Source organism: Phyllobates terribilis, unplaced genomic scaffold (genome assembly GCF_046119375.1).
Source record: "Phyllobates terribilis strain yellow unplaced genomic scaffold, ASM4611937v1 Scaffold_3__8_contigs__length_932513732, whole genome shotgun sequence".
Lineage (NCBI taxonomy): Eukaryota > Metazoa > Chordata > Amphibia > Anura > Dendrobatidae > Phyllobates > Phyllobates terribilis.
The window spans coordinates 878,998,624-879,022,908 of NW_027362763.1; the positions used below are offsets into that span (position 1 = coordinate 878,998,624).

A 24,285-nucleotide genomic window follows, 5' to 3' on the forward strand; every position below is an offset into this window, starting at 1 on the left:
TGAAACGCTCCGGACAGCCAGGTATGGTTTATACTGAAACGCTCCAGACAGCCAGGTATGGTTTATACTGAAACGCTCCGGACAGCCAGGTATGGTTTATACTGAAACGCTCCAGACAGCCAGGTATGGTTTATACTGAAACGCTCCAGACAGCCAGGTATGGTTTATACTGAAACGCTCCAGACAGCCAGGTATGGTTTATACTGAAACGCTCCGGACAGCCAGGTATGGTTTACACTGAAACGCTCCAGACAGCCAGGTATGGTTTATACTGAAACGCTCCGGACAGCCAGGTATGGTTTACACTGAAACGCTCCAGACAGCCAGGTATGGTTTATACTGAAACGCTCCGGACAGCCAGGTATGGTTTATACTGAAACGCTCCGGACAGCCAGGTATGGTTTACACTGAAACGCTCCAGACAGCCAGGTATGGTTTATACTGCAACGCTCCAGACAGCCAGGTATGGTTTATACTGAAACGCTCCAGACAGCCAGGTATGGTTTATACTGAAACGCTCCAGACAGCCAGGTATGGTTTATACTGAAACGCTCCAGACAGCCAGGTATGGTTTATACTGAAATGCTCCAGACAGCCAGGTATGGTTTACACTGAAACACTCCGGACAGCCAGGTATGGTTTACACTGAAATGCTCCGGACAGCCAGGTACGGTTTACATTGAAACGCTCCAGTGAACCAGATGTGGTTTACAATGAAATGCTCTGGCCAGCCAGAAATGGTTTACAGTGAAATGCTCCAGCGAGACAAGAATGGTTTACACTGAAATGCTCCAGCCACGTATTGCTTACACTGAAACACTCCGAACAGCCAGGAATGGTTTCCACTGAAGCGTTCCGGCCAGCCAGGAATGGTTTACACTGAAATGCTCCGGCTAGCCAGGTGTGGTTTACACTGAAGCACTCCGGCCAGCCAGGTATGGTTTACACTGAAACGCTCTGGCTAGCTAAGTATGGCTTATACTGAAACGCTCTGGCCAGCCAGGTTTATTTTACACTAAAATGCTCCAGCCAGTCAGGCATGGTTTACACTGAAATGCTCCGGCCAGCCAGGTATGGTTTACACTGAAGCACTCCGGCCAGCCAGGTATGGTTTACACTGAAGCACTCCGGCCAGCCAGGTATGGTTTACACTGAAATGCTCTGGCTAGCTAAGTATGGCTTATACTGAAACGCTCTGGCCAGCCAGGTTTATTTTACACTAAAACGCTCCAGCCAGTCAGGCATGGTTTACACTGAAATGCTCCGGCTAGCCAGGTATGGCTTACACAGAAATGCTCCGGAGAAGCAGGGTTGTTTTACATTAAAACGCTGAGGTCAACCAGGTATGGTTTACACTGCAACGCTCCGGCGTTTCAGAGAAATTATAAAGATCTCGCCAGGGACCATAGTGGTCTCCAAGCGGCACAGCACACGATTGACAGGTCTCTCCCAGCCCTGCTAAAGATGATTGACAGGTCTCTCCCACAGCAGGGCTGGGAAGAGCCACCCGACGGTGGCAATGGGCTATGACTCCCAGCTGGATCTTTAATCGCTTCATGACCAGACGATTTTCACATTTTTCCTTTTCAATTCCCTCACCTTCTTCCAAGAGCCATAATTTTTTTATTTTTTCCTCCCTATAGCCATATGAGGGCTTGTTTTTTGTGGGACATGACGTACTTTTGAATGATACCATTCATTTTATCATGTGATACACTGGAAAGCAGAAAAAATGCCAAGTGCGTAGAAACTGCAAAAAAAATTGTGCTTTGGGTTTTTTAATTACCATGTCCCCTATACAGCAAAAACTGATCTGGCAATATGATTCCCCAGGTTTACACAGATACCAAACATATAGTTTATTTTCATCTAAATGGTGAAAAAAATAATACCGAAATTTGTAAAAAAAAATTGCTTATGGCACCATTTTCCGAGACCCGTAACATTTTAAATTTTCGGGATATGGGGCTGTGTGAGGGCTCATTTTTACCCGAGTGGACATTTTAATTATACCATTTTATTGCAAATTTGCAGTGGCCAAAAAGAGTAATTCTGGAGTTTCTATTCTTTTTTCTCGTTGTGCCATTTACCAATCGGATTAATTTATTTCATATTTTGATAGATCAGACTTTTACGAATGCAGCGATACCAAATATGTGTAATTTAATTGTTTTTTTAATGGGTCAAAAGGGGGGTGATTTTAACTTTTATATATATTTTTTTCATATTTTTAAAAAACATTTTTTTTACTTTTTACTGTATTTATTAGTTCCCTTAGGGGACTTGAAGCTGTGATCATCTGATCATCAGCAGTGCTATGTACTGCGAAAATCGTGATCGCCTATGACAGTCAGTTACAGGCTGGTTTTCACTGAAGAATCGTCATGACAAGCACAGAGATCTTTAGCAGTCCTGGCTATTATGACAACCCATCGGCGCCTGACGATCAGGTCACTTGGAATCATGCACCCCCCCTGCTGGCGAGTGTTAAATGTCAGAGATTGACAGCGGCATTTCACAGGTTGACAGCCACAGGCAGTGCTCTACTCCACCGGCGGCTGTTAGAGGCACATGATAGCTGATTACATCAAGCACAGGCACTTGGTGCACCCTTGGTGTGGCCAAACAATTCAGTGCTACTTCCCAATTTTTTCTTTTCTATCTATCTCTGTTCCTCTCTTGCTCCTATAAAGTCAGAGATAGATGGAAAACAAATAGGCAGAAAGATGGACTGAACTTTTTGTCCACACGAAGACAATTTGTATGCACATACATTTAGTCTCAGTTGTGAATCCCATAACAATACTTATTCTCAATAGAGATTTGGAGGTACACAGAGTTACTGTACATTTCTTTATGGTCACTGTATTAGCGATCCACATCATATCAATCCCACGCAGAAAACTTAACAAAATATAATAAAAATATAATAAGCACTTAGGCCGGTTTCCCATTTCATTTTTTTCCCCACAAGTTAAAAACTCCGTATTTTTTTCGTTGTACTGGATCCATTATTTTGTCCATGTGTCAGTGTTTCCATCTTGTTGCATCCATTTTTCTCACACGAAGATAAACATTTCTTTTCTTCTTTTACCCACTAAACAGTAAATGGTATATGGACAGCACAGGTGACATCTACGTGCTTTACGTACTTTCTCCACAGAGCCACTGATTTGCGTTTGCAACTTTGATCCGCAACAGGGATCAAAGCAGAATATGCCTCAGTTTACTTTTTGCAGACAGTCAGTCCACACATGAAAGACATATTGGTTTTAATGGGTGCTTGGTCTAGCCATAAAAAAAGGATAGCACACATACCCCAAAAAACTGGCAGGTGAAACTGGCCTCAAGCTAAGTTCACACTAGAGTGATACATTTGACATAATAATGTGCCAGACACATTAAGTTTTGTCTGAAAGTATCGTGCACATTGTGCTATCATTACTGTCAAAACTCACGTCACAGCACTCTGAGCACAGCCCTGCTTATCAATTAATGCAAAATGTACAGAAGTGATAATACATAAAAACATAATCTGCTTAAAAAGAGGCTAAGAAAAATAACCCTGTCCTGGCTGGTGCAGGTTTATTAAACCTTAAGAGGGTCAATTCACAGCCTAATCTTCTGTTAAGAATTTTTGCACAAATTCAAGTTAACCTCAAATATCTGAAATAAGTTACATACACAGCTTGAATTGCACTTAAAGGGAATCTCTCCCCAAGTTATTGCTGCCACATTTGAGAGTAGCGTAATGTAGGGGCAGAAATCCTGATTCCACGGATGTATCACTTACTGAGCTGCTTGCTGCAGCTTAGATAGAATCACAGATTTCTCTGCTGCAGATCTACCAGTTCTCTAAATGCTGAGCTCTGTATAACCCCGCCTACACCACTGATTGACAGCTGTGTACGCTGTGCATAGACAGAAAGTTGCCAATCAGTGGTGGAGTTGGGGTTATAAAGAGCACATGAATATGTAGGACTACATGGCAGCAGGTTTACTAGTGATAATCTGCTAATAAAACAGTGATTTCTCAAAAGTGCAGCAAGCAGCGCAGTAAGTGACACATTGCTGGAATCAGGGTCTCTTGTCTTTACATTATGTTGGTCTCTAATGAGGTGGAAAAAAACTCAATCCCTTTAAATATATATATATAACAGCGATTACTATACACTCACTAGCACAATTTCTGCACTGGTAAAATAAAGCCAATTGACAAATGATCTCCGTTACACAGGCGTCATACCTTCGCTGTCGGTCCATGACCTCAAATTTAATCGCACTCCAGCGTCTGTTCAGACTTGTCAGTTTCTCCTGAAGGAATTGTCCATCAGTGGCGGAGAGATGCTGTATGATCCCTTCCCCGCTCTGGTTGAGAATGGTAAAGCTGAGTTGTTGAGTGTTGATTCCTTCCTCAAGCTCCTGACAAAATGAAGCAGAAGATGAAGAGTCAGAAAAAAAGCTACCTGCTGAGGCCTGTATGTCTAGGATCCTATGCCCATCAACACAATGGCAAGTAAATGCTGAAGCGTAAAATAATCTGCTTTCCTGAAACCGTTCGCCTTGCCGTTCTCAGAAGTGTTTTGATCTATTTAAACTGTAAAAGGAAAATGACACCCATGAAATTAGGTTTTAACTTAGTTTCATTTCAATGTATAGTTTCTTTTTAGTTCATGTTGCAGACAGAAAATGTCCAATGGTAATATCCCCATCATAAAAGTGCAATGAATGTTTCGTTTTCATCCACATTTTATAATTCAACATAATTTTAATTTGTTACCATCAGTAAATAAACTTTTTCAAATCATTATATGCTGCTCCTGGGTCCCGATGCCTGCACTTCCAGCTTTGTTTCAACACAGACTGATACATAGATAAAGGTGGGGGCTGGCTTACCTGCTGAAATGAGCTGGTCCGACACCCTCCTTCCTACTCATCAATTGTCATGTGCTGGCATAGGAAGCTCTTTTCTGTGCATAATCCATTGCGAAAGTAGAGGTGCGTGGAATCCAGGACTGGGGCTAATATCTTTAGAAAAGTGGACTTTTTTAATTTAAAGGAGGTGTCCACTACTAGGACAACCCCTTCTCAAACGGAATGTTTGCCCCCGTTAAAATAAAAACACGTATACTCACCTCTTCACCTCTCATGTTGGTGCCATTCCAGCGGTGTCGGCACTAGAATTCCCGGGGCTCAAGTGACGTTGTTACGACACACGAGCCGTGGGGCCAATTAGCGCTGGCATCACTGTCCCCGCCTTCGGACTTATAAATAATCAAGAGGAAGGGAGAGGCCAGCCGCAGCTCTCACTCCCTGTTGATTACTTATACGTCCAAAGGCAGGGACAGTGATGCCAGCGCTGATTGGCCCCGATGCTTATGTGACGTAACAACCTCACGTGAGCCCTGGGAACGTGAGTGCCAACACCACTGGAACAGCGTCGGCACAGGAGAAAGCTCCTCGATGGAACCTTGTGAGACCAATGGCTGAATGAACCATTCTGAGGGGTGAGAGCATAACGGCGCTGACACTTTGTCTGCACGCATGATCGCCTCCTGCAGTGTCAGTGTGGATGTGCAGGCTTGGGGATTAGGGAGAAAAACTAGAATAAGATTCATACCTGTTCCAAGGTTTTTGGAGCCACTCCTGGTTTTGGATTAAAAGTAGAAATCAAAAGTACTGATGTGTGAATAAGGCCTAAGATGAACTAGAAACAGGGACTGTTGTGAATGATGGAGACATATTTACAGCTTTGCAGAACACTTTGACAGTATATAAGCCACAGACAAAGAGTCAAAATAATCATTAAGTACTCAACTTGTGATAACCTTGTAATAACTTAATATCCCTCTCAAGTGGAAACAGTTAAAACACGTAAAAAATTCATAACTAAGTTAAAAAAGAACAATTATGCCATTTACCATGTAAGTGATATAATTATTGCCTTTACCATTATAAGCCAAATAAAATAAATGGTATTTCTTTCATAAAAACATAATTATATTAGTATCAGTGATTTGTAATTTACCCGCTGATGAATTTGGGCTTTTTCCAAATCCAATATGCCTCCTGACGCTTGGGCCTGGGCTAGCAGACCCTCAGCTTCCTTTGTCCACTGAGTAAGGTCATTCAGGTCACAATGGAACTGCCGCCATTCTTCCTGCGCTCTGTCAAATCGACTTAAGTAAAATAAAGGTCCAATTATTAAATAAGTCCAGTTGCTTACTAATTACGCTATGCAGATAAGAAAGTTAGATACCCTTTATATCCATTATAAAAAAAAAAAGACAAAACAATACAATGATAAAATTGCTATTGATCATCTCGTACAATGATTAATATATGTGCTGTGTGTAATTCTGCCTTTATAAGTAAATGGGTCAAAATAACATTTTCACACTTATTATTTCTACTTAGGCTAGGGTCAAATGAGCGTATGTTCTCCATCCAAAAAAAACAGTGCTACTCACACTCTGATCACAGGATAATCAGAGTGGGATACGTTTTCTGGCTCTTTAAATGGCTCTTTGTGGCTCTTTCGGCACTTAAAAAGTGTTGGGCCTTTACAACTTATAAGGCCATGTTCAGAAATAGCAGGTTTGTTGCATATTTTCTGTGCCCAGACTTAAATGATCAACCTTGTTGTGTGCGGACCTCATTTGCTAATATTCATAATTATAATGTTCAAAAATGTTGAAAGGTCTTAAGAGATGACAAAAATGGACCAATAGAACTCCTATGGTGTCAATACACAATATATAGACAATCTACTCAGTAACGGGGGAATCCTGACCTTTTGTACAGATGTTAGTGGGCAATTTTTATTTCAATAAGTCTACTTGGTTAAGCAGCCGCCATTGGTGGCAGCTGCTTATTCCTGTCACCTCACAAAACACATGCACACTCAACCAGGATCAGCATGCATGTGTAAGAGGAGTAATAGCTGCCGATAGCTATCTAAGATGTATGGCCATCTTTGGAGAATTCAATGTATCAGGGTGACACGAGAGGGACAATTGTCACAGTAGGCTTCTCTGCAATCCAGAATAATGTATGTGAGTCCTGGGTATCTCTACTTATTTTTTCAGTTTTCATTTTATATGAAATTAAATTCAATAAATTAGAGCAATGAGTGTAAAGTTAAAATCTTACATCTGAGATCCCACAGGTATTTATTCATATTATTAGTCACACAGAAAATAACATTTTGCAAACTCTTTCTGAGCCATTTTCATGAGCACTACCTCAGTCTTACCTCTTACGCTCATTGAACAGTCTGTTGATTCGGTCCCATTCTGAGTTGACTTGGGTCAGTGATTCTCCTATTTGTATGGCTTCTGGTCCTGTGGCTTCCAAAATCACATCAGGTTGCTTCTCATGTATAGATGCAATTTGTTCTCCTAGTCTATCAAGTGCATCCTTTATGTTCTAAAAATGAAAGAAGAAATGAACATCAAATGGTGGACAAGGTAGCTGACCTGGCCCGAATTAAAGGGACTGAGTAAATACCTGTACATACAAAGATATTCACAAATTATTCAGGCTAGGACTACATCTGCGAGATAAGAGGAAATATAAAAAAAAATCTTCTGCTTTATCCATGGCTCTTTAAAAAAGCACTCCCATCAAAGTTGTTATCCTCTTAGTCATCATACTATATAGCACTGTGTACTTGTTTACTTATTTTGCCTTTCTAGACAGCTAATTCTTCTCTTTCCCATTAGGTCTATGACATCATGTGATTAAAAACTGACTAGCTGAATCCTTGTAAGCCCTACGTAGAAACAGGAGGTCAATTTTCCCTGTATAACTCATAGGTCACCGCAAAAGTCCCTGGCAGGGTGGAGGTAGCAGCTGGGTCAGGGGCTGAAGAGGGGAATGATAAATGCAGGAACAAGAGACTTCCTGTTTCTACATAGAGCAGAGAAAAGAGAAGAATTGGCTGGGTAGAAAGGCAAAATGAGCAATTGTAAGTACAATGATTGCAATATATTAACAGGATAAAAACTTTGATGGAAGTGCTTCTTTAAGAAACAAATCAAATGAGAGCGTATGTACTATTATGGTGACATAAAAGTCCTCAAATGGCCAACTGGAGAGAAGCTTTGTGGTATATCCAGTGCTGCAGCTCATCTCTATGGCCCTCTTCACTAGAAGTCACAATGACACATAAATTCTACTAATAATATACTACAACCTAAATTACATTGTTCAGCAGCTATTAAATATGATTCGCTATCAGGTTGGTGTATAAGGGGTAACAGCTCTCCTTGTGGTGAGTGACATGCCAGTGTAAGGAGACTTATTTACCATGCAATGTTCCTCTGCACTGAATGGCAAACATCCCGAAACACATCTGCAAATAGAGATTGTGGTTTGGCTTTTATCCTAAGTTATGTGGCAAGGCTTGTTAAAGGGACGATATTGAATTTTAGGATTGCTAATTCCAATAGGTGGCTCTAGAGTTCGAGGGCTTTGCCTCTCTCAAGAGACAATCTTCCTATCAGATTGAATATTCAAAATACAACATTACTATAGGAAATATTTCTACAAAAATTAATATTCTCCAATGCTTATATGTAGAAAGCTAAAGTTCAGCTTAATGATAGGGAAGGCAAGTGAGACAACTGTCATGGGATCGTCACCATCTCCATTTAAAAATCTTTCAAACAGTTTCTTATGATCTAATGTGTAAATCTAAATGCATTATTTTTGGTTAAAATTAGCTGCAGTCAATAGACAAAATAGTTTATCCTCCACTCAGCCCTTTTATGAAAGGTACTAGGTGCCACCTACCCCGGCAGCCCTACTGTTCACTACTGACTAGATTACACTCCATAAAGGACAACACTGAAGAAGTGCAGATTTACTAGATTACACTCCATAAAGGACAACACTGAAGAAGTGCAGATTTACTAGATTACACTCCATAAAGGACAACACTGAAGAAGTGCAGATTTACCAGATTACACTCCATAAAGGACAACACTGAAGAAGTGCAGGCTGACTAGATTACGCTCCATAAAGGACAACACTGAAGAAGTGCAGGACATTTTTTCAATACATGAAATGATCAGTAACTTTAGACAAAAAAAAGTCCACAATCAGCTAAATCTACTCATCCTCTTCCTTTTCGCAAGTACAGAACACCTAAAGTTCACCTGTGTCTCCCACGAGGCACACGCAGTGTGGGTTATAGACTTGTTCTAATGCAGCCCCTTTTATGTGCAGCACAAGTCCATGATCACAGCTCTTACCCTGCATACAATTTGTGGGTTAGTGGATAATAGGTTTAGAAACAATGCAGTTGGGTCATTTCTTTTTATCTTGATATCTATGCAAATTGTTGTTAGTGTTACATGGTATATTTTCATTTTTAAATACAATATTCCTAAATTAACAAAAACTAGACCCTTATTTTAGTAATAAGCAAGAGCTATTAAAATACAGAATGAAAGCAGAAAAAAACCCTGTTCTGGAGGACACAGCTCATCCATATCTTATGTGACAACATATTCAATTTGTATAGATTCCAGACATTAATATTTTCCCTGCACCCATGTTATACAGGATATTTGTGCTAACTGTAGAGGATGGAGAAGCTGAGCCTGCGGAAATATGCTTTATCTTTGAATGATAGCAGATACACTAATACACCAACATCATATACTTTACATTACAAATAGCATTTACATATGATGTTTGACCCGTTCGACACACCAAATGGAATAATTGCATTTTTTGCTGTCAGACAGCAAATAAATCACTTTGTAGTATTGCTATTTGACTAATAACATACAACATTCTTATTTTAGGAGACATATATGTAAATGTACAGAGGCAACATTTATATAACAAGCACTTAATTGTCTAGGATGTACTATTAAAGGGAATTTGTCATCAGGTTTTTGCTATCTAATCTGAGAGTAATATAATGTAGAGACAGAGGCCCTGATTCCAGCTATAAATCACTTACTTGACTGTTAGTGTAGTTTTTACAAAATCACTGTTTTATCAGCAGGAGATTATCACTAGAGGATTATTTGGCCAGTTACCAGGTAATCCAAGCATGCCCCGCCAATAATTGTACACTGTGCAGAGGCAGAAAACTGGCAAATAAAGCAGCCAATCAGCGGTGTGGGTGGATTATACAGGGTTCAGCATTCAGAGAGCAGCTAGACCTGTAGTGGATAAAACAGTTTTTAATCAAAACTGAAGCAAAGTACTGTAAGTGAAACATCCCTGGAATCGGGGTCTCTGCCCCTACATTACTCTGCTCTTAGATTGGGTAGAAAAATCTGATAGCCAAATTCCTTTAACCTTACGCAATGTAAATGAATACCAGAAAAACAACAAAACAAGCAAAATAGACCCAATGAGACACATAACCCATAAGCCAAGAGACGCATATGATATGCTAAAACTCAAATTACATTACTCAGCAACAAGAAAAATATGCATTAGATATTGGGGCCCTTATTAGGTTGGATATTCAAGATACAAGATTACCTTTAATGAATCTTCTTGCATAGAAAAATTTTCATACTCTCCATTGCTTAGCTGGGGTGAAGTAAGCAGAAGCTCAGTGTCGGCTATTGATAGCAAGACCTTGTTTATTTCGATTAAGTAATCTGAAGGAAGGAAGGCCGGAGTGAATCCCGTTAAGGTAACACTGACATCCAGATGAGAGTCCGTACTGTCCTACAAGAGAACACAGGATTCCTTACAGCTCTACACATTACAGCTTAAGAATAGCGCTGAAAGCAATAAAGAATTAAAACAGAACTTGACATATTTTTATTCCTCTAACAAGCGGCGAGGCCTTCCCTGCAGGCTAACAAGCTTGGAAGAAAGACATCAATACAGATTAAAGTTATAAAATGTAGGTTACTTCAGACCTAGGCTAAGGGTCCTTCATTAAAGTTTAATATTTATTTTCTGGCTTTTTTCAGACTATATTAACCAAAATATATATCTTGTTATATAAATTAAATCTCCTTGTTAGTCTTCTATATTTTGCCTTCATTTTCAGTAACTTCAACAGATTTGTAAAAATGCATGCATTTAATTCCTCTAAATCAACGTTAAAAGGGTTGTCCGGTCTAAAATGATAAGTCTGCGGTCACTCTGTGTGACTGCGGACTTATGAATTTCCCCAGCGCACGTACTGTGTGCTAGGAGAATTCGCAGGTTTCTGGGACGGGAATGGCGGTGATTTATGTGATATCCATACTCCCGGGCAGGAGCCATCAAGTGTATGGAACGAGGCCGAGGTCATTGGATGGCAGCATGCACCAGACGGCCACATTACTAGACAGGGTGCGACCTCGCTCAATACAAGTGTATGGAGTAATGCCGTGACCACTAGACGGGTTCTGCCCAGGAGTATGTATAATGCATACGTATCCACCGGTCCTGGCTCAGTACGTGCGCTGGGGGGATTCATAAATCTGCAGGCACACAGAGTAACTGCAGACTTATCTATTTAGACCGGACAACCCCTTTAAGACTATGCAGTGAGGCATTAGTACACACTCCTTAACATTTATTTAGGACCTTCTTTCTGTCATCAAGGAGAGGCAGCAACACAACAGCCCAATATTTTCAGTGTGAAAATAAGATGGCACTTGTTATATCAAGCCATCATAATATATCATTATTTTAAATAATTACTATGCCATGAGTAGTAAGGTACTATATTAAAACCCAAGAACTTTTCCTCATCGTATCACCCATCTTACCAATCAGAGATGACTCAGTTTTACATATTTTGCACTGAATCAGAATAATAATTATCGGATACTTACTAAACTCTGATCCTGATTTCCTAGGTACATGGCAAACTGCTTTTCAATCTCTTCCCAGCGTTGCTTCATTTTCCCATCATCAACCTCTTCTGGTGAACCGTAGTGCAGATCATTGGTCTTCTTCTGGAGAACAGCAAATTCTTCTCTATGTTCCTCTACTTCTTTAAGAAGCTCCTGATAAGTGATCAAAACGTTCCTTAAATTCATTGCAATGTTATCACAAATTATATACAAAGATCAAAAGAAAAGAGACAAGCAGCAGTCGTTTACTAACTATTTGTAATATGACAAGGTAACACAGATGTCAGCAGCCTATGGCGTGTCTGGCACAGCCGCTTCTCACCATTTTATGATATGTTCACATATGGTGGGATTTTTTTACGGCAGGAAAATATATTGACGCCATTCATGCAATGTCTTTTTTACATATTAAGTAACTTACAGTTCACATCCCCATAGATAATGTGTATATATGTAATGTGTATGCGCAGAAGAAAACTGCCGGGCTATGGATGTTAGATCTGCAGATCCCACACCTGTGTGGATAATGTCTATATGTGTAAGGGCATATACAGAAGTAAGCTGACAGGCTATGGATATAAGTCTGCAGAAATTATCCTCAGAGTGTAGATTTTAGTAAAAAAAAGACTTCTCACCCAGAAAATTTGCAGTGTATCCGAAGCCTGTGAATGTGCCCTTATATTTTGTTTTATATGTCACTGAGTGTTCCAGATTTGTTTGTTTTTTTATTTGGCACAAGAAGTTTGCCAACTCTTAGTGTAATATGTTGGAGTGATGGTGTGCACCTACTAAAAGGAAATGTGTGCCATATATAGTGAGATAACGTACTGATGTTATCAGACAGATGTAAGAATGCAGGGAATCTATAGGTCGACCATTTATGTCCCTCTTGAAAATGACACACGTTACCTGAAGTTTTTTGTCATCATCCGCCTCCTGGAGACCAGATAGATGATCTTCTGTCTCATTCATCCAGTTTGAGAAGTGATTCTCTTGCTGCTCAGTTTGAGTAATCACTGGAGAGGATTGGACTTCTTGTCTTCTCCTTACTGACTGCAGTTCCTAAATAAAGAAGACATACCATCAAATGAGCTCTAAAGCCCCCCACACATTAGATGGCTGTCAGCGGAACGATGCTTTGGTCAATCGTTCAGCTGACAGCCATCTCGGCTTTCTTTCCTGTACACAGCAGCGCTCGTTCAGCCGAGGACTCATGTTTTCTCTATGAGAAAGCGGCGAAACACATCACAGCCAGCCGGTAGGCAGAAATCAGACATGCCTGATTAAAATCTTCCCCAACAATCAGTTGGCAGCTACACCCATAAACATTACAATGTTGACCAAAGCCGTCGATATTGGCAGTTGCTGCTGACATTAGTCTAATGTGCATGGGAGGATTTAACACTTGATACAGACATGAGACTTTTGTAGCAGCTTTCTGCTGATTTTGATGGAAATGATTGATTTAATTGTCTATGTGGTCTGTCTAGTTGCACTCTAAAGTTCTCCGGCAAAATAACCATTATCAGACAGGCTGATCTAATAAATAAGATGACTCAGATACCCTTTCTTGTGCCATCCATGCTAAGCCAAATAAGTCTGGGAAAGCTAGAGAAGATACATGTAGGAAGATCAAAGCACTGCCATCATATATATATTATATATATATATATATATATATATATATATATATATATATATATATATATATATACACACACACACAACTTTACAGTACATCTAAAGCCCCTCATACACATTAGACAGCTGTCAGACAAACAATGATTCGGCCAATCGTTTGGCAGTCATCTTGGCTGCTCTCCTATATACAGGCTAACTTGTTCTGTCGAGCGTTACTGTGCTCTTGATGAGAGAGCCATTGCCAGACATGTCTAGAGGTGGGTTATCTTCAGGAGACAATACAAACAGCATTCCTAAATGAGACATGCTGTATCGCTATTTCCCTCACCAATAAATTGTCCAGATTGTGAAGTTGTGGAGGAAGGAAACTGCCATCACACTCAGTCAGACTTCCCAGAGAGAAGATAAAAATGGTTTATTACCATGTTTATCTCCTCCATTGTTGTATACACAGCCTGAACTAGCACTTTGTATATATATTAGGAAGCACTTACCCTGCATCCTCCTCTGGACCCAGTGACCATGTGATCTCTACGTGTAGGGAGAGAACAGGAGCTGCTGGATCCTGGGAAACCCAGTCACCTCTGCAATGCAGCCAGGAGGGTGACATTTCCCTGCAGCTGCGGCTAATATACCAGCCCCAATTACAAGTGAAATCAGCAAAAAAAATAATGTATTTATATGATAAAATACCCTACCACTTCTGGGAAGCACAGTGTATAAAATAAATAACAAATAAAACAGCAAAAGAAAAACATATATTAAATTAAAAATATATATTTCCAGTGTAAATCACAGTTTCTAGCCCTGCACCCTTCAATAAAAAATATTTCCAATATTTAAAAATACTGAAAGGGGAACACAATTTAAAATGGTTTTAGAGGTGAATGTAGAAAAATAAATAAATAAAAATAAATACAAACAGACACATTTCTTAACATTTTCGCCAGATATCAGTAAAAAAAATAAATAAATAAATATAAATATTACATAAAAATTCAGCCCCAATTGATGAGAAAAAAGAAGGCAAAAGTCATTTGAATATCCAAACGAGAACATTTTTTTACAGCTATTAAAAGCGTGTGTTCGATTATACTGACCTGGAGAATCATATTACCAGGTCAGTTTTACCATCTAGTGAATATGGTAATTAAAAAAAAGAATAAAAAATTGTGGAATTGCACTTTTGCACTTGGAATTTTTTTCCTGTTTTCCTGTACATTATATGGTAATGGTGTCATTCAAAAGAACAACTCATCCTGCAAAAAACAAGCCCTCAAAAGTCTATATTGACGGAAAAATAAAAAAGTTCTGGCTCTTGAAAGAAGGGAAGGAAAAAACGAAAATGAAAATGTAAATACCCTCAGCTACAGTTGGTAGAAAAAATTACTGGTCAGGCACAAGGAAACATTTGTTTTATCATCTGACATTTTTTTCTTTTCTTTTCCTTGAAAAGACAAATTTGATTGTAAAGTTTGGCTACAGTACTAAGAAAAATCACTTAAAATTGTCATTTTACAGCCTTCACAATAAAATGCATGCATCATAGATTTCCCATGTCAGAAACTGACATTATTGAGTCAACATAGTGGTTTTCTAACTCCATGTAGATAAAAATAAAGTAACCCATTTTAAACCCACACTAAAACTATGACCACAAGTAAACACAAAGTGATACATGAAAGGGTTTTGTCCTAACCTTGACACTGTTGTATCTGGTCTGCAAGAGCAAAAGTTCCAGGCGGAGTTTCTCCCTCTGGATGTCGTCCATGGCTTGCGGAAGGAGCTGCTCCCCTCTGTACAGAATGCCTTCAATGTGAGGCCGCTCCTCTTCAATCTAATCATGTAAAACAAAAATCATATTTCAGAGCTGAATGTTGTACCTCGTGTAAACTATTATAGGGCTTCTGACTATACAACTTGCTGAGTTGCCTTTCGCATAAATCTCAAACATGCAATAGTGAGAAGTGATACAATGTGTGTGACCCGGCAACACCCAAATTCTCAGCTGCCAGCTATACTGACCCCCTGCTCATGAATTCAGCAGTCCAGGACATAAAACACAGAAGCAATCAGATATCAGAGAGCTCATCTCTGGCAGTCACAATATATTTTATGTAATTGCAACAGCTTAACCAACAGATGTCTGTTGCATTACAGAAGTTTTCTCAAAAATTTCTAGTGCACCAGAGTAGCCGATAGGGCCTGATTTACTTAAAGGGGTTATCCGGGATGGTTAATTTACTTCTTTTGGGCCTAAAAGCTCACAGGCAGGTAGTTGCTAACTACTTGTCAGTTGTGCCAGGCGCCGGCCTCTGCCGGCTCAGAGCGGTCATGGACTACTCCTGCTGGCGAGTCGGCGGCTTACAGTGACGTCATATCAACAGAGCAGCGTCTTCTCTTCCGCTCTGCTCTGTTGAACGGGAGATTGTGGATATCATGCTGATTGACAACTAGCTCCCCACTGCCTAAGGCTGTGTGCCCACGATGCGTTTTGGTGCGGATTTGCAGCGCAGAAAAGCTCCAGAAACGCAGTGCATACCTTATCCCATGACTTCCTATGACATTCTGCAAGTTCTGTGCACTTGGTCAGGATTTTTTCTGCGTGGATTTTACTCACAGACAAAATCCGGACATGACCAATTCTTGTGCGTTTCTGCATGCAGATTTGCCTATACAATGCATTGGAAAAACGCATGGCAAATATGCATGCAAAAACGCGTCAAAAAGGCATGTAAAAACCGCATGCGTTTTTCTGCCAAGGAGATGCGGAAATGCTCAGAAAAATTTCTGCTTCATTTCTGCATCGTGGGCACTAAGACTAACTGCGGGGAGACGGCTATCAATAAGAATGGCGTCAGCAGTTTGTATCTTTGAACAAATAACACTTAAAGGGGTTTTTCCAAGAGCAAAAGTTCATTTTAATCAATAGATCTTGGAATGATAATAAGTTCCACAATTGAATGTGTTTAAATAAAATGTTCCTGTGCTGAGATAATCTTATAAATGTGCCCCTGCTGTGTGCTGTGTAATGGCTGTGTCTGACCGTGTACAGGAACATGGTCTGATCATACCACAGCTCCTGAGCAGGGGAGGAAGCAAAAGAGTATACAGACAGCATAGCTTGGGATCACAGCTGATCGTTGTTTGAAATAAAACATAGTTTAAAAACAGGCAGAGAAATGTTTTACCTCACAGAAAGAATCAGCTGTGATCCCGTGCTGTAATGTCTGTATACTCTTTTGCTTCCTCACCTTCCCAGGAGCTGTGGTATGATCAGACCATGTTCCTGTACACGGTCAGACACAGCCATTACACAGTACACAGCAGGGGCACATTTATAAGATTATCTCAGCACAGAAATATTTTATTTAAACACATCCAATTGTGGAAATTAATCATTCCAAGATCTATTGATTAAAATGAACTTTCGTTTATGGGAACACCCCTTTGACTAATAGAGAACATGATCTGAAAATTAGAAATTGTACTAATAATCATGAAGATTCATGCATTAATTTTCTTCATTAATAAACCGAGGGCTTGTTTACAGATGTTCAATTCATTGTCATTATGTACACTTTATTCTTACAATTAACCGTAGTATAATTATTTTGCGTAGCCTTTTCATGAAAAGAAATGACAAAAAATATTGTTATTTATGTTGCATTATATGCAGTTAGTTGAGAACTCAAGGTGTATCAGCAGCTTGAAAATAGCCAATTGGGAATTACAGGGTTTTAGTTGAAGGAGAGGGCTTAAAGGGGTATTCTCAAGCTGTCTCTTGAGCAACTCAGACATCTGCTGTCTCCTTATTTTCCCATTGCTTGGGGGGTCACTTCTTCTTGAATAGATATAAAGAACTTGGCACTCATGCGACTCAATGATTAATTTCTTGGTTATTTTAATTTGAAAAGTGAAGTAGAAATATAACAGACGTTTCGGTCACTGCTTAATGGCACACTAAGGAACAAGCGGAGGATACCGCGTTCCAACTGCCAGGACTTGGGTCTTTCTAAACTCTGCACTTAAGCTACCGCACCCACGGGACATCTGTCCATTCTATGTCTTCTGGTCACACTGTACTGTAAACTGATGAAGGTCAGCAGTGACCGAAACGTCTGTTATTTTTGTACTTCACTTTCAAATTAAAATAACCAAGAAATGAATCATTGAGTCGCATGAGTGCCAAGTTCTTTATATCTACTGGGTTTGGACCCTGCCTGAGCACCTGCTCATTCCAGGAGTGCAGTAGTTTTTTGTCTACTGCTTCTTGAATGACAGTTCTGAGCCAAGAGCTTCGTCCTGCTACAACACAGGAATGGTCTGTCGGTGTTTGTTCTCAGTCTACACTGTTATGTTATCACTATATTTTCATATAGCGTTAACCCAGCATTTCAACAAGCACATGGCTCAGGAAAATGAAAGTGATTAAAAGAGAAGTGCTCTGTTAACTGCTGATTATGGGGCCCAGGAGATGGTAATCCTACTTAAAGAAGCACTCCCATCATATTATTTGGCACTGTTTACTTACAATTGCTCAGTTTACCCTTGTACCCAGTTAATTCTTCTGTTTTCCATTAGGTCTAAGACATCATGTGATTAAAACCTGACTACCTGAACCATTCTAAGCTCTATGTAGAAACAGGAAGTCTCTTTTCCCTACATGAGTCATCCCCCTCTTCAACTCCTAACCTAGCTGCTTCACTCTTCCCCCCTGCCAGGGACTTTGCATTGATGTAGAATTGTAGTTCTAATGATGAATTATGCAGGGAAGAGAGACTTCCTAATTCTACTTAGAGCTTAGAGGGATTCAGCTAGTCTGCTTTTAATCACATAATGTCATAGACCTAATGGAAAAGAGAAGAATTAGCTGGGTTGAAGGGCAAAGCAAAAGGAGCAATTGTAAGTACACAGTGTTATATAATATGATGACTGCAAAATATTAAGAGAATAAAAATTTTGATAGGAGTGCTTCTTTAAAGATAAAAGCACCTTGGTCATGAGCTGAGAGAGAGGAGAAGGGAGGCAAGCAGATAGCTGCAGAATAGAAATCAATGGGCTGCAGGGAGCTGACTGGGATCTTAGGAGTTAACTCTTCTTGAATGAAACTACTATGCACACTCAGCCAGGCTCTGCTGACCAAGCTCCCTGAAATCTAGCTGTACAGTATATAAGATAAAAGCTCTCACAGCAGCAGACAGAAAAAGCAAATCACTTGCAAACTACCTTATTTTCATGTTGTCTAACTAACTACAGCAATTTAATAACATGAGAATATCACTTTAAGATACGAAGATCATAAATATTAGATTAGTGGTGGTTCTGGCACCTGGCTCTCTCACCGATCGGTTGTAAAAAGTGAATGAAGCTGCAAAAGAACAGCTCTGTTCACTGTGTGCCATTGCCGACAACTGCAGCTCAGCTCCAACTGAACTGCTCGAAAGGATTGAACAATGGTGGTTGGGGATTCGGAGTCCTATCAAACTTATTTGAAAATTTTCTGAAACTTTTTCGTCACCTGGCACTGTTCCTGTTGATAAATAGGTATTTTGTTTCATAGTAGAGAGCTGATAAATCTCTCATATTCATTGCAAATGCTTTAATAAAGATGGAAAGCTCCCTTTCCTCACCTTCTCACATTCTGCAGGTGACTGTAGATACTTCTCCAGGACCCTCTGGACACTAAGCAGCTCTGTTTCAAAGCCTTCCAGCTCTGCAGCAGTGGGTTCTGGCTTAAAAGGTTCTTCTGCTGTGACTTGTGCTCCAGGATCTTGATCCAAAAGTATCTGAAAAAGACACAAGCCTCATGCTAAACATCTGCCCCAAAACATCTTATGAGCATGACTGCAGCAATATGTCCTTTATAGTGATGTCACTACTGCAGACTATGACTGGGGGCCCATTCAAGTGGTGTGATATATCTATGCATTGGGAAATTTAAACAGCAAGAAATTGTAAAGATACGAATATGGTAAGTACGGTAATTCGTAAGAATTTTTGAAAGTGTAAAATGCTAGATTAGTAAAATGGCAAGGGCAAGATTGCATGTGAGTCATGGTAAGAATCGCAGGATTAACAAAACCTCAATGTTTTTTGGTAGGAAACCATGGCAATGTGGTGTCAAGCAGGAGAATATACATCACAAATGATGACAATTACATATGCAGTGCCACCCTTAGGGCCAAAGATATTATACAATGATACAGTGTTGGCATACAGCCTTGATTGATGTATGACATTGGGAAATCCCAATTAATTTTAAGGAATGCCTAACCTTAGTGCTACCTACCTTGGCAGCAGTTATATGCTGAGAAACTTTCTCAAAGTTGCGATTTAGTTCAGCCACCTTTGGTTCCACCAGTTGTCGACAAGATGTACCACGACTGCTCATCAGCATTCCTGCGTGGTCACAGACACTATCTACTCTGAGGCTAACATCATCCAACTCAGACAATAGGCGCTTAAAAAAAATAACATAATGTAGTTTAGTGATTAATTTAATTAAAGAGGACCTGTCACCAGGTTTAAAGTATCTAGATTTTGCCCTTATGTTTTTTTCTGCTACTTCCCTACATTTTTTTTTGTTCTGTGTGTTTTTTTTAATTCAGATACGGTTTCAGAGATAAGGCCTTTTTAGCTGGTGGTAATTTTTATGGTCTTTACAAGGGGGTAGTACTCACATGCTAATTATGCAGAGCAGCCTCAAGATGCCCCCAAAGAATCCTGTGAGCATCGTCCCCTTGGAAAATACCACAGAAATTAGCTCTATATAAAAGGCTTACAACTCTGGAACCATATGTCAAATGTAAAAAACAAACAAGCAAAAAAAGAAAACGGATTACGCAGGGAAGCAGGGAACAGGTCCTCTTTAAGACGTCTAGTAATATATGTGCAAATGTAATGTAAGTTAGTTAGAGAGCAAACACCAAAATTTGACAACCTGATCTCACCCACTTCTTGGAGACATTTATCCGTTACAGCTGCTGACCGGTAAGTAGCAGATTAATAGTTGGAATATATGTTAGTTAGACAACATAAAAATAAGCAAGTTTGCAATTGACTTGCTTTTTCTATCTGCTGCTGTGAGAGCTTTTATTTTATTATATATATATATATATATAATAAAATAAAAGCTCTCACAGCAGCAGATAGAAAAAGCAAGTCAATTGCAAACTTGCTTATTTTTATGTTGTCTAACTAACTAAAGGAATTTAATAACATGAGATTACCACTTTAAGATACTGCGATCATCATTATTAGATTAGTGGTTGTCTGACACCTGGCATATATATATTACACCCTACCTCCTTTTTGCCGGGGCAGGGGGGAGTTGGAGATTATTCCACTAAAGTTTGAAAACTATCTGGAAGTTTAGGTGTTTTAACACCCCCGTCGATGTGCTTTACCTTCACAATTTCCTCTTTCTTGTTAGCTGGCTTTTTCTCAATCTCGTCCAGAAGGGCTTCCGCTTGATAGAGCCAAGTGCTTATGTGAGCGACATTCTCATCGAAAATTTCCATCTGACTCTGGTGATTCTAACAAAACATAGAGACGGGTCATTGGTTGTGAGCATTCAACTAAATGACTGCTAATGAGTGTTAATTTAGAGAGCTGGCACCAAACAGTGACATTAGGGAACAGTTAAGCAGTATGAGCACAAAGAATGGGAAATCCTATTACAACACTATCACAATATCGCTACAATATATCATATGTCAGCAGCAAAAACACGTGGAAGCAGGTCTCCCATTATTTAAAGAACTTTAAACTCTTTTTTTTTTGTATAACTGTATCTAAGTGAAAATTACATTTGCTTATGTGCCAGGCTACAAGTTATATGGATAACTATTATAAAGCGGGAGGAAAAAAGTTAGTTACTTTCTCACTCCCTTCCAAATGCCCGATCTGTTTAATTATCTGTAGCGGAGGTCCTTCACCTTCAGTATACGTTCCCTGATGAGTCATTGATGATATAGAATGAGATTTGCCAGCCCACCATAGTGACTTTTGTATGGAAACCCAGTAGATAGGCCAGAACAGGACTGCTCCTGGAGAATTAGAGTGAGTGACAGCGGTTTGCTAAGAGGAAGCAATAGGAGCAGGAAACTAGTCCACCTTATCTCTCTGAGTGATGACATGGACCCTCCAGCTGCCCAATAACATCTACTTACAGGGGAAATTAGATTTCATTTTAAAAAAAAGTCTATAGGACCACCATAGACAGCTGGGCACTACTTTAGGCTAATATTCAGCACTCCCATTAGTAATGGAACGGCAGTGTGCATGATTGTCCACCACTCCATTTACACAGGGGCTTCTGAGCCCATTGGTAGCGGTTCCAGCAGTTGGAGCCTCAGCGATCAGGAAGTTATCCCATATTCTATGGATTAGAGATAATTTCCAAACTTGGTACAAGACCTTTAATCCAAGCAAGATTGGTCATGCTACCCCAAGAGATATACCCAAATTATTAAACATAATTAATGAACAAAATTTAAGAGGTTAGCTGCCGTTCCATTAAACTTTTGACATAGGGATATGTTAAGAATATTTTTAGGGGGTGCAAGTGTGCTGTGCCCCTTAGATTGTGATCAGCTCTTCTTGGGTAGATGAGGTTAGTATTGTAAAGGCACAAAGAGGCCAGTACTGTACACAACTAACCCATATCTCCGAGAAAGAGGGACAAATTATGCGGCGAATGGCACAGCAAATTTTGGTCACACCCAATCCATGCCCATTTACCATTTCTTTCTACCCTGGCAGGAGGAGATGTCAGAGGGGAGGTGACAGTGAGGGACATTCAGCAGATGCCCGAGACAGCAGGGCGTAGACCCCAATCCGGGACTGTACCGCTGTATGTCTCTATGTACCTGTATAATCTGCTTCTGGGTTGACTGCCTGCAATACGGGTCAAGATCACCAAATTCTCCTATCTATATCATTATGGGTTGTGGCTCATAGATAGAGCTGCTGCCTGTGAACATGGAGACACCAGCTTAAGTCCCAGATAGACTTGATCAAAGGAGAAGCAGTGAATTTTCTAATTCAATTTATGTCAGTGCAGAGAGATGGAGGTGGAGCAGCAACGGAGCGATATAGAAGTAGGAGAAAGGTGAGTATTAGAAGCCAGGACAAAGCCCTGACATGCTGGACTGGGCCCTTAAATCGGGACAGTCCCGCTGAATCCGGGACTGTGCTGAGGGTAGTGGCTAACTCACCTTTCTGAGGAGAGCTGAGCAAAGCCAAAGGAAAACAGCACTCGATTAATTGCTTCATTTCAGCAAATGAGATGACATGTGATATGCGACTTTCCATCATTACAGAGTTGCAGTGTACTTACCAATAATGTATTGCACCAATCCTCTGTCCAGGTGCGGACTCGGCTCCAGCCAGCGTTGAGGACACAAAGCTTTTCCTCCAGGATAATTTCGCTTCCCTCCACCAGGCAATGCAGAGCTGTGCTGCTCTCCGTTACGCTGTTCAAATCAGCTTTCCTCCTCTCCAGCTCCTTCAGCACATTCTACATAAAGAGCAGGCCACATTATTCAGAGCACGCCAACAAACCTCTGAAACGCTCGCTTTTTTCTCACACACTGCCTAACAGCAAAAGGAACTCTTCCATTCCCCTGAATGTATAGGCTTTTTTCAATCCTAGCATAGTTCTTTAATGAGAAACTATTGTAAACTTTTAAAGTATCACATTGTATGAGTATATTATGCACATCAGAGAGGTTGTCCTTTTTTGTGTGAAGGGTCCCCCTCATTGCTAAATACAGGGTGCACCACTGCAGGGCAACCAAGAAGCAGTTGTTAACAACAGAGTGGGGGTGGGGGGGGGGGCCGGTGTGGCAGGTCCTCTGGAATGGGTCTGGCCACTTTATGCTATCGCAAATAGATAAGGCGAATCAGTACAATGTAGAGAAATAATGTGCATACTTCACGGCTCCTTTAAATTTAATATGTCATGCATATTGCTAAGGCCGTTACGGCTCCATATTCCAGAGTCATAGTCACTCTGTCTGACTCTACTAAGTCCGATAGTACAGCAATATTACTAAGAATACATTGGTAGTGCTGTACAACGTGTCAGTAGGTAGAGTAGGGCTCTATACAACTTGAAGGTTAAGTTGTCATGCAAGGTGTGGGAAAGACTCAGTGCAACACGAAAGGCAGAGGGGGAAGGAAGCCCAAACACTAGGGAAAGGGGGAGTGGAGACCCCTGGGTAGATCTAATAACACCCTGCCTACCCTACCGTCCCTATATTGGTTCCACACCAATCGCCGAGCAAGAAACCCAAGCACTATATATCCCTAGATAGGCCTTAGATAGGGAGGGGAAGGGGTGAGCACTGGTCAGGCCCCACTACAAACTAAAGACAACAAGGAAGACAAACAAAGGGGATAACTTAGCTTGAGCAGACACCAGAGGGGAAACGCCAACTGTCCTCCAAGAGCACAAGAGAAGAAGCCAGCTGACTGCCAGCGCTCCAAGCCAAAGCCAAGGAATATCTAAATATCACCGGCGGTTCCCTGCAGCAAACTGAGGGTTTTTAACTCCCCTGCAAGGGTGTGTCAATTGACAGCAGGAGGGAGGTCGCCCCCGGGTCTTAAGAGTGAGAAGGATTTAGAAGGTGTCTGCAATGCCAAACGCAGCGACCTTCTACAGCCAGAACCAGAGTGACTGTCTATAAAACCTGACACACCCGTGACATAAGTAGAGAGGTAATATTGTAATGTGCATTAGCCTTAAAGGGAATCTGTCAGTAAGATCATCCCACCCAAACCACATATGCATCTCTTTGAAATATAAATC

General features: G+C 40.4%; 1 protein-coding gene across 4 annotated transcripts in view; it reads right to left on the minus strand.

Annotated features, from left to right (window-relative positions):
* UTRN (utrophin) overlaps positions 1–24,285 on the minus strand; it is a 768,906-nt gene that overhangs the window by 482,550 nt on the left and 262,071 nt on the right. For all 4 annotated transcript variants that reach the window (XM_073672652.1, XM_073672651.1, XM_073672650.1 and 1 more), the window contains 11 exons: positions 22,813–22,992; positions 20,879–21,007; positions 19,762–19,932; positions 19,103–19,258; positions 15,169–15,306; positions 12,738–12,890; positions 11,808–11,981; positions 10,510–10,701; positions 7,256–7,428; positions 6,029–6,179; positions 4,247–4,422 (listed from right to left, as the gene is read on the minus strand). In XM_073672652.1, the coding sequence (XP_073528753.1) occupies positions 4,247–4,422; positions 6,029–6,179; positions 7,256–7,428; positions 10,510–10,701; positions 11,808–11,981; positions 12,738–12,890; positions 15,169–15,306; positions 19,103–19,258; positions 19,762–19,932; positions 20,879–21,007; positions 22,813–22,992 (1,793 nt within the window). The remainder of the gene's footprint in view (positions 1–4,246; positions 4,423–6,028; positions 6,180–7,255; positions 7,429–10,509; positions 10,702–11,807; positions 11,982–12,737; positions 12,891–15,168; positions 15,307–19,102; positions 19,259–19,761; positions 19,933–20,878; positions 21,008–22,812; positions 22,993–24,285) is intronic.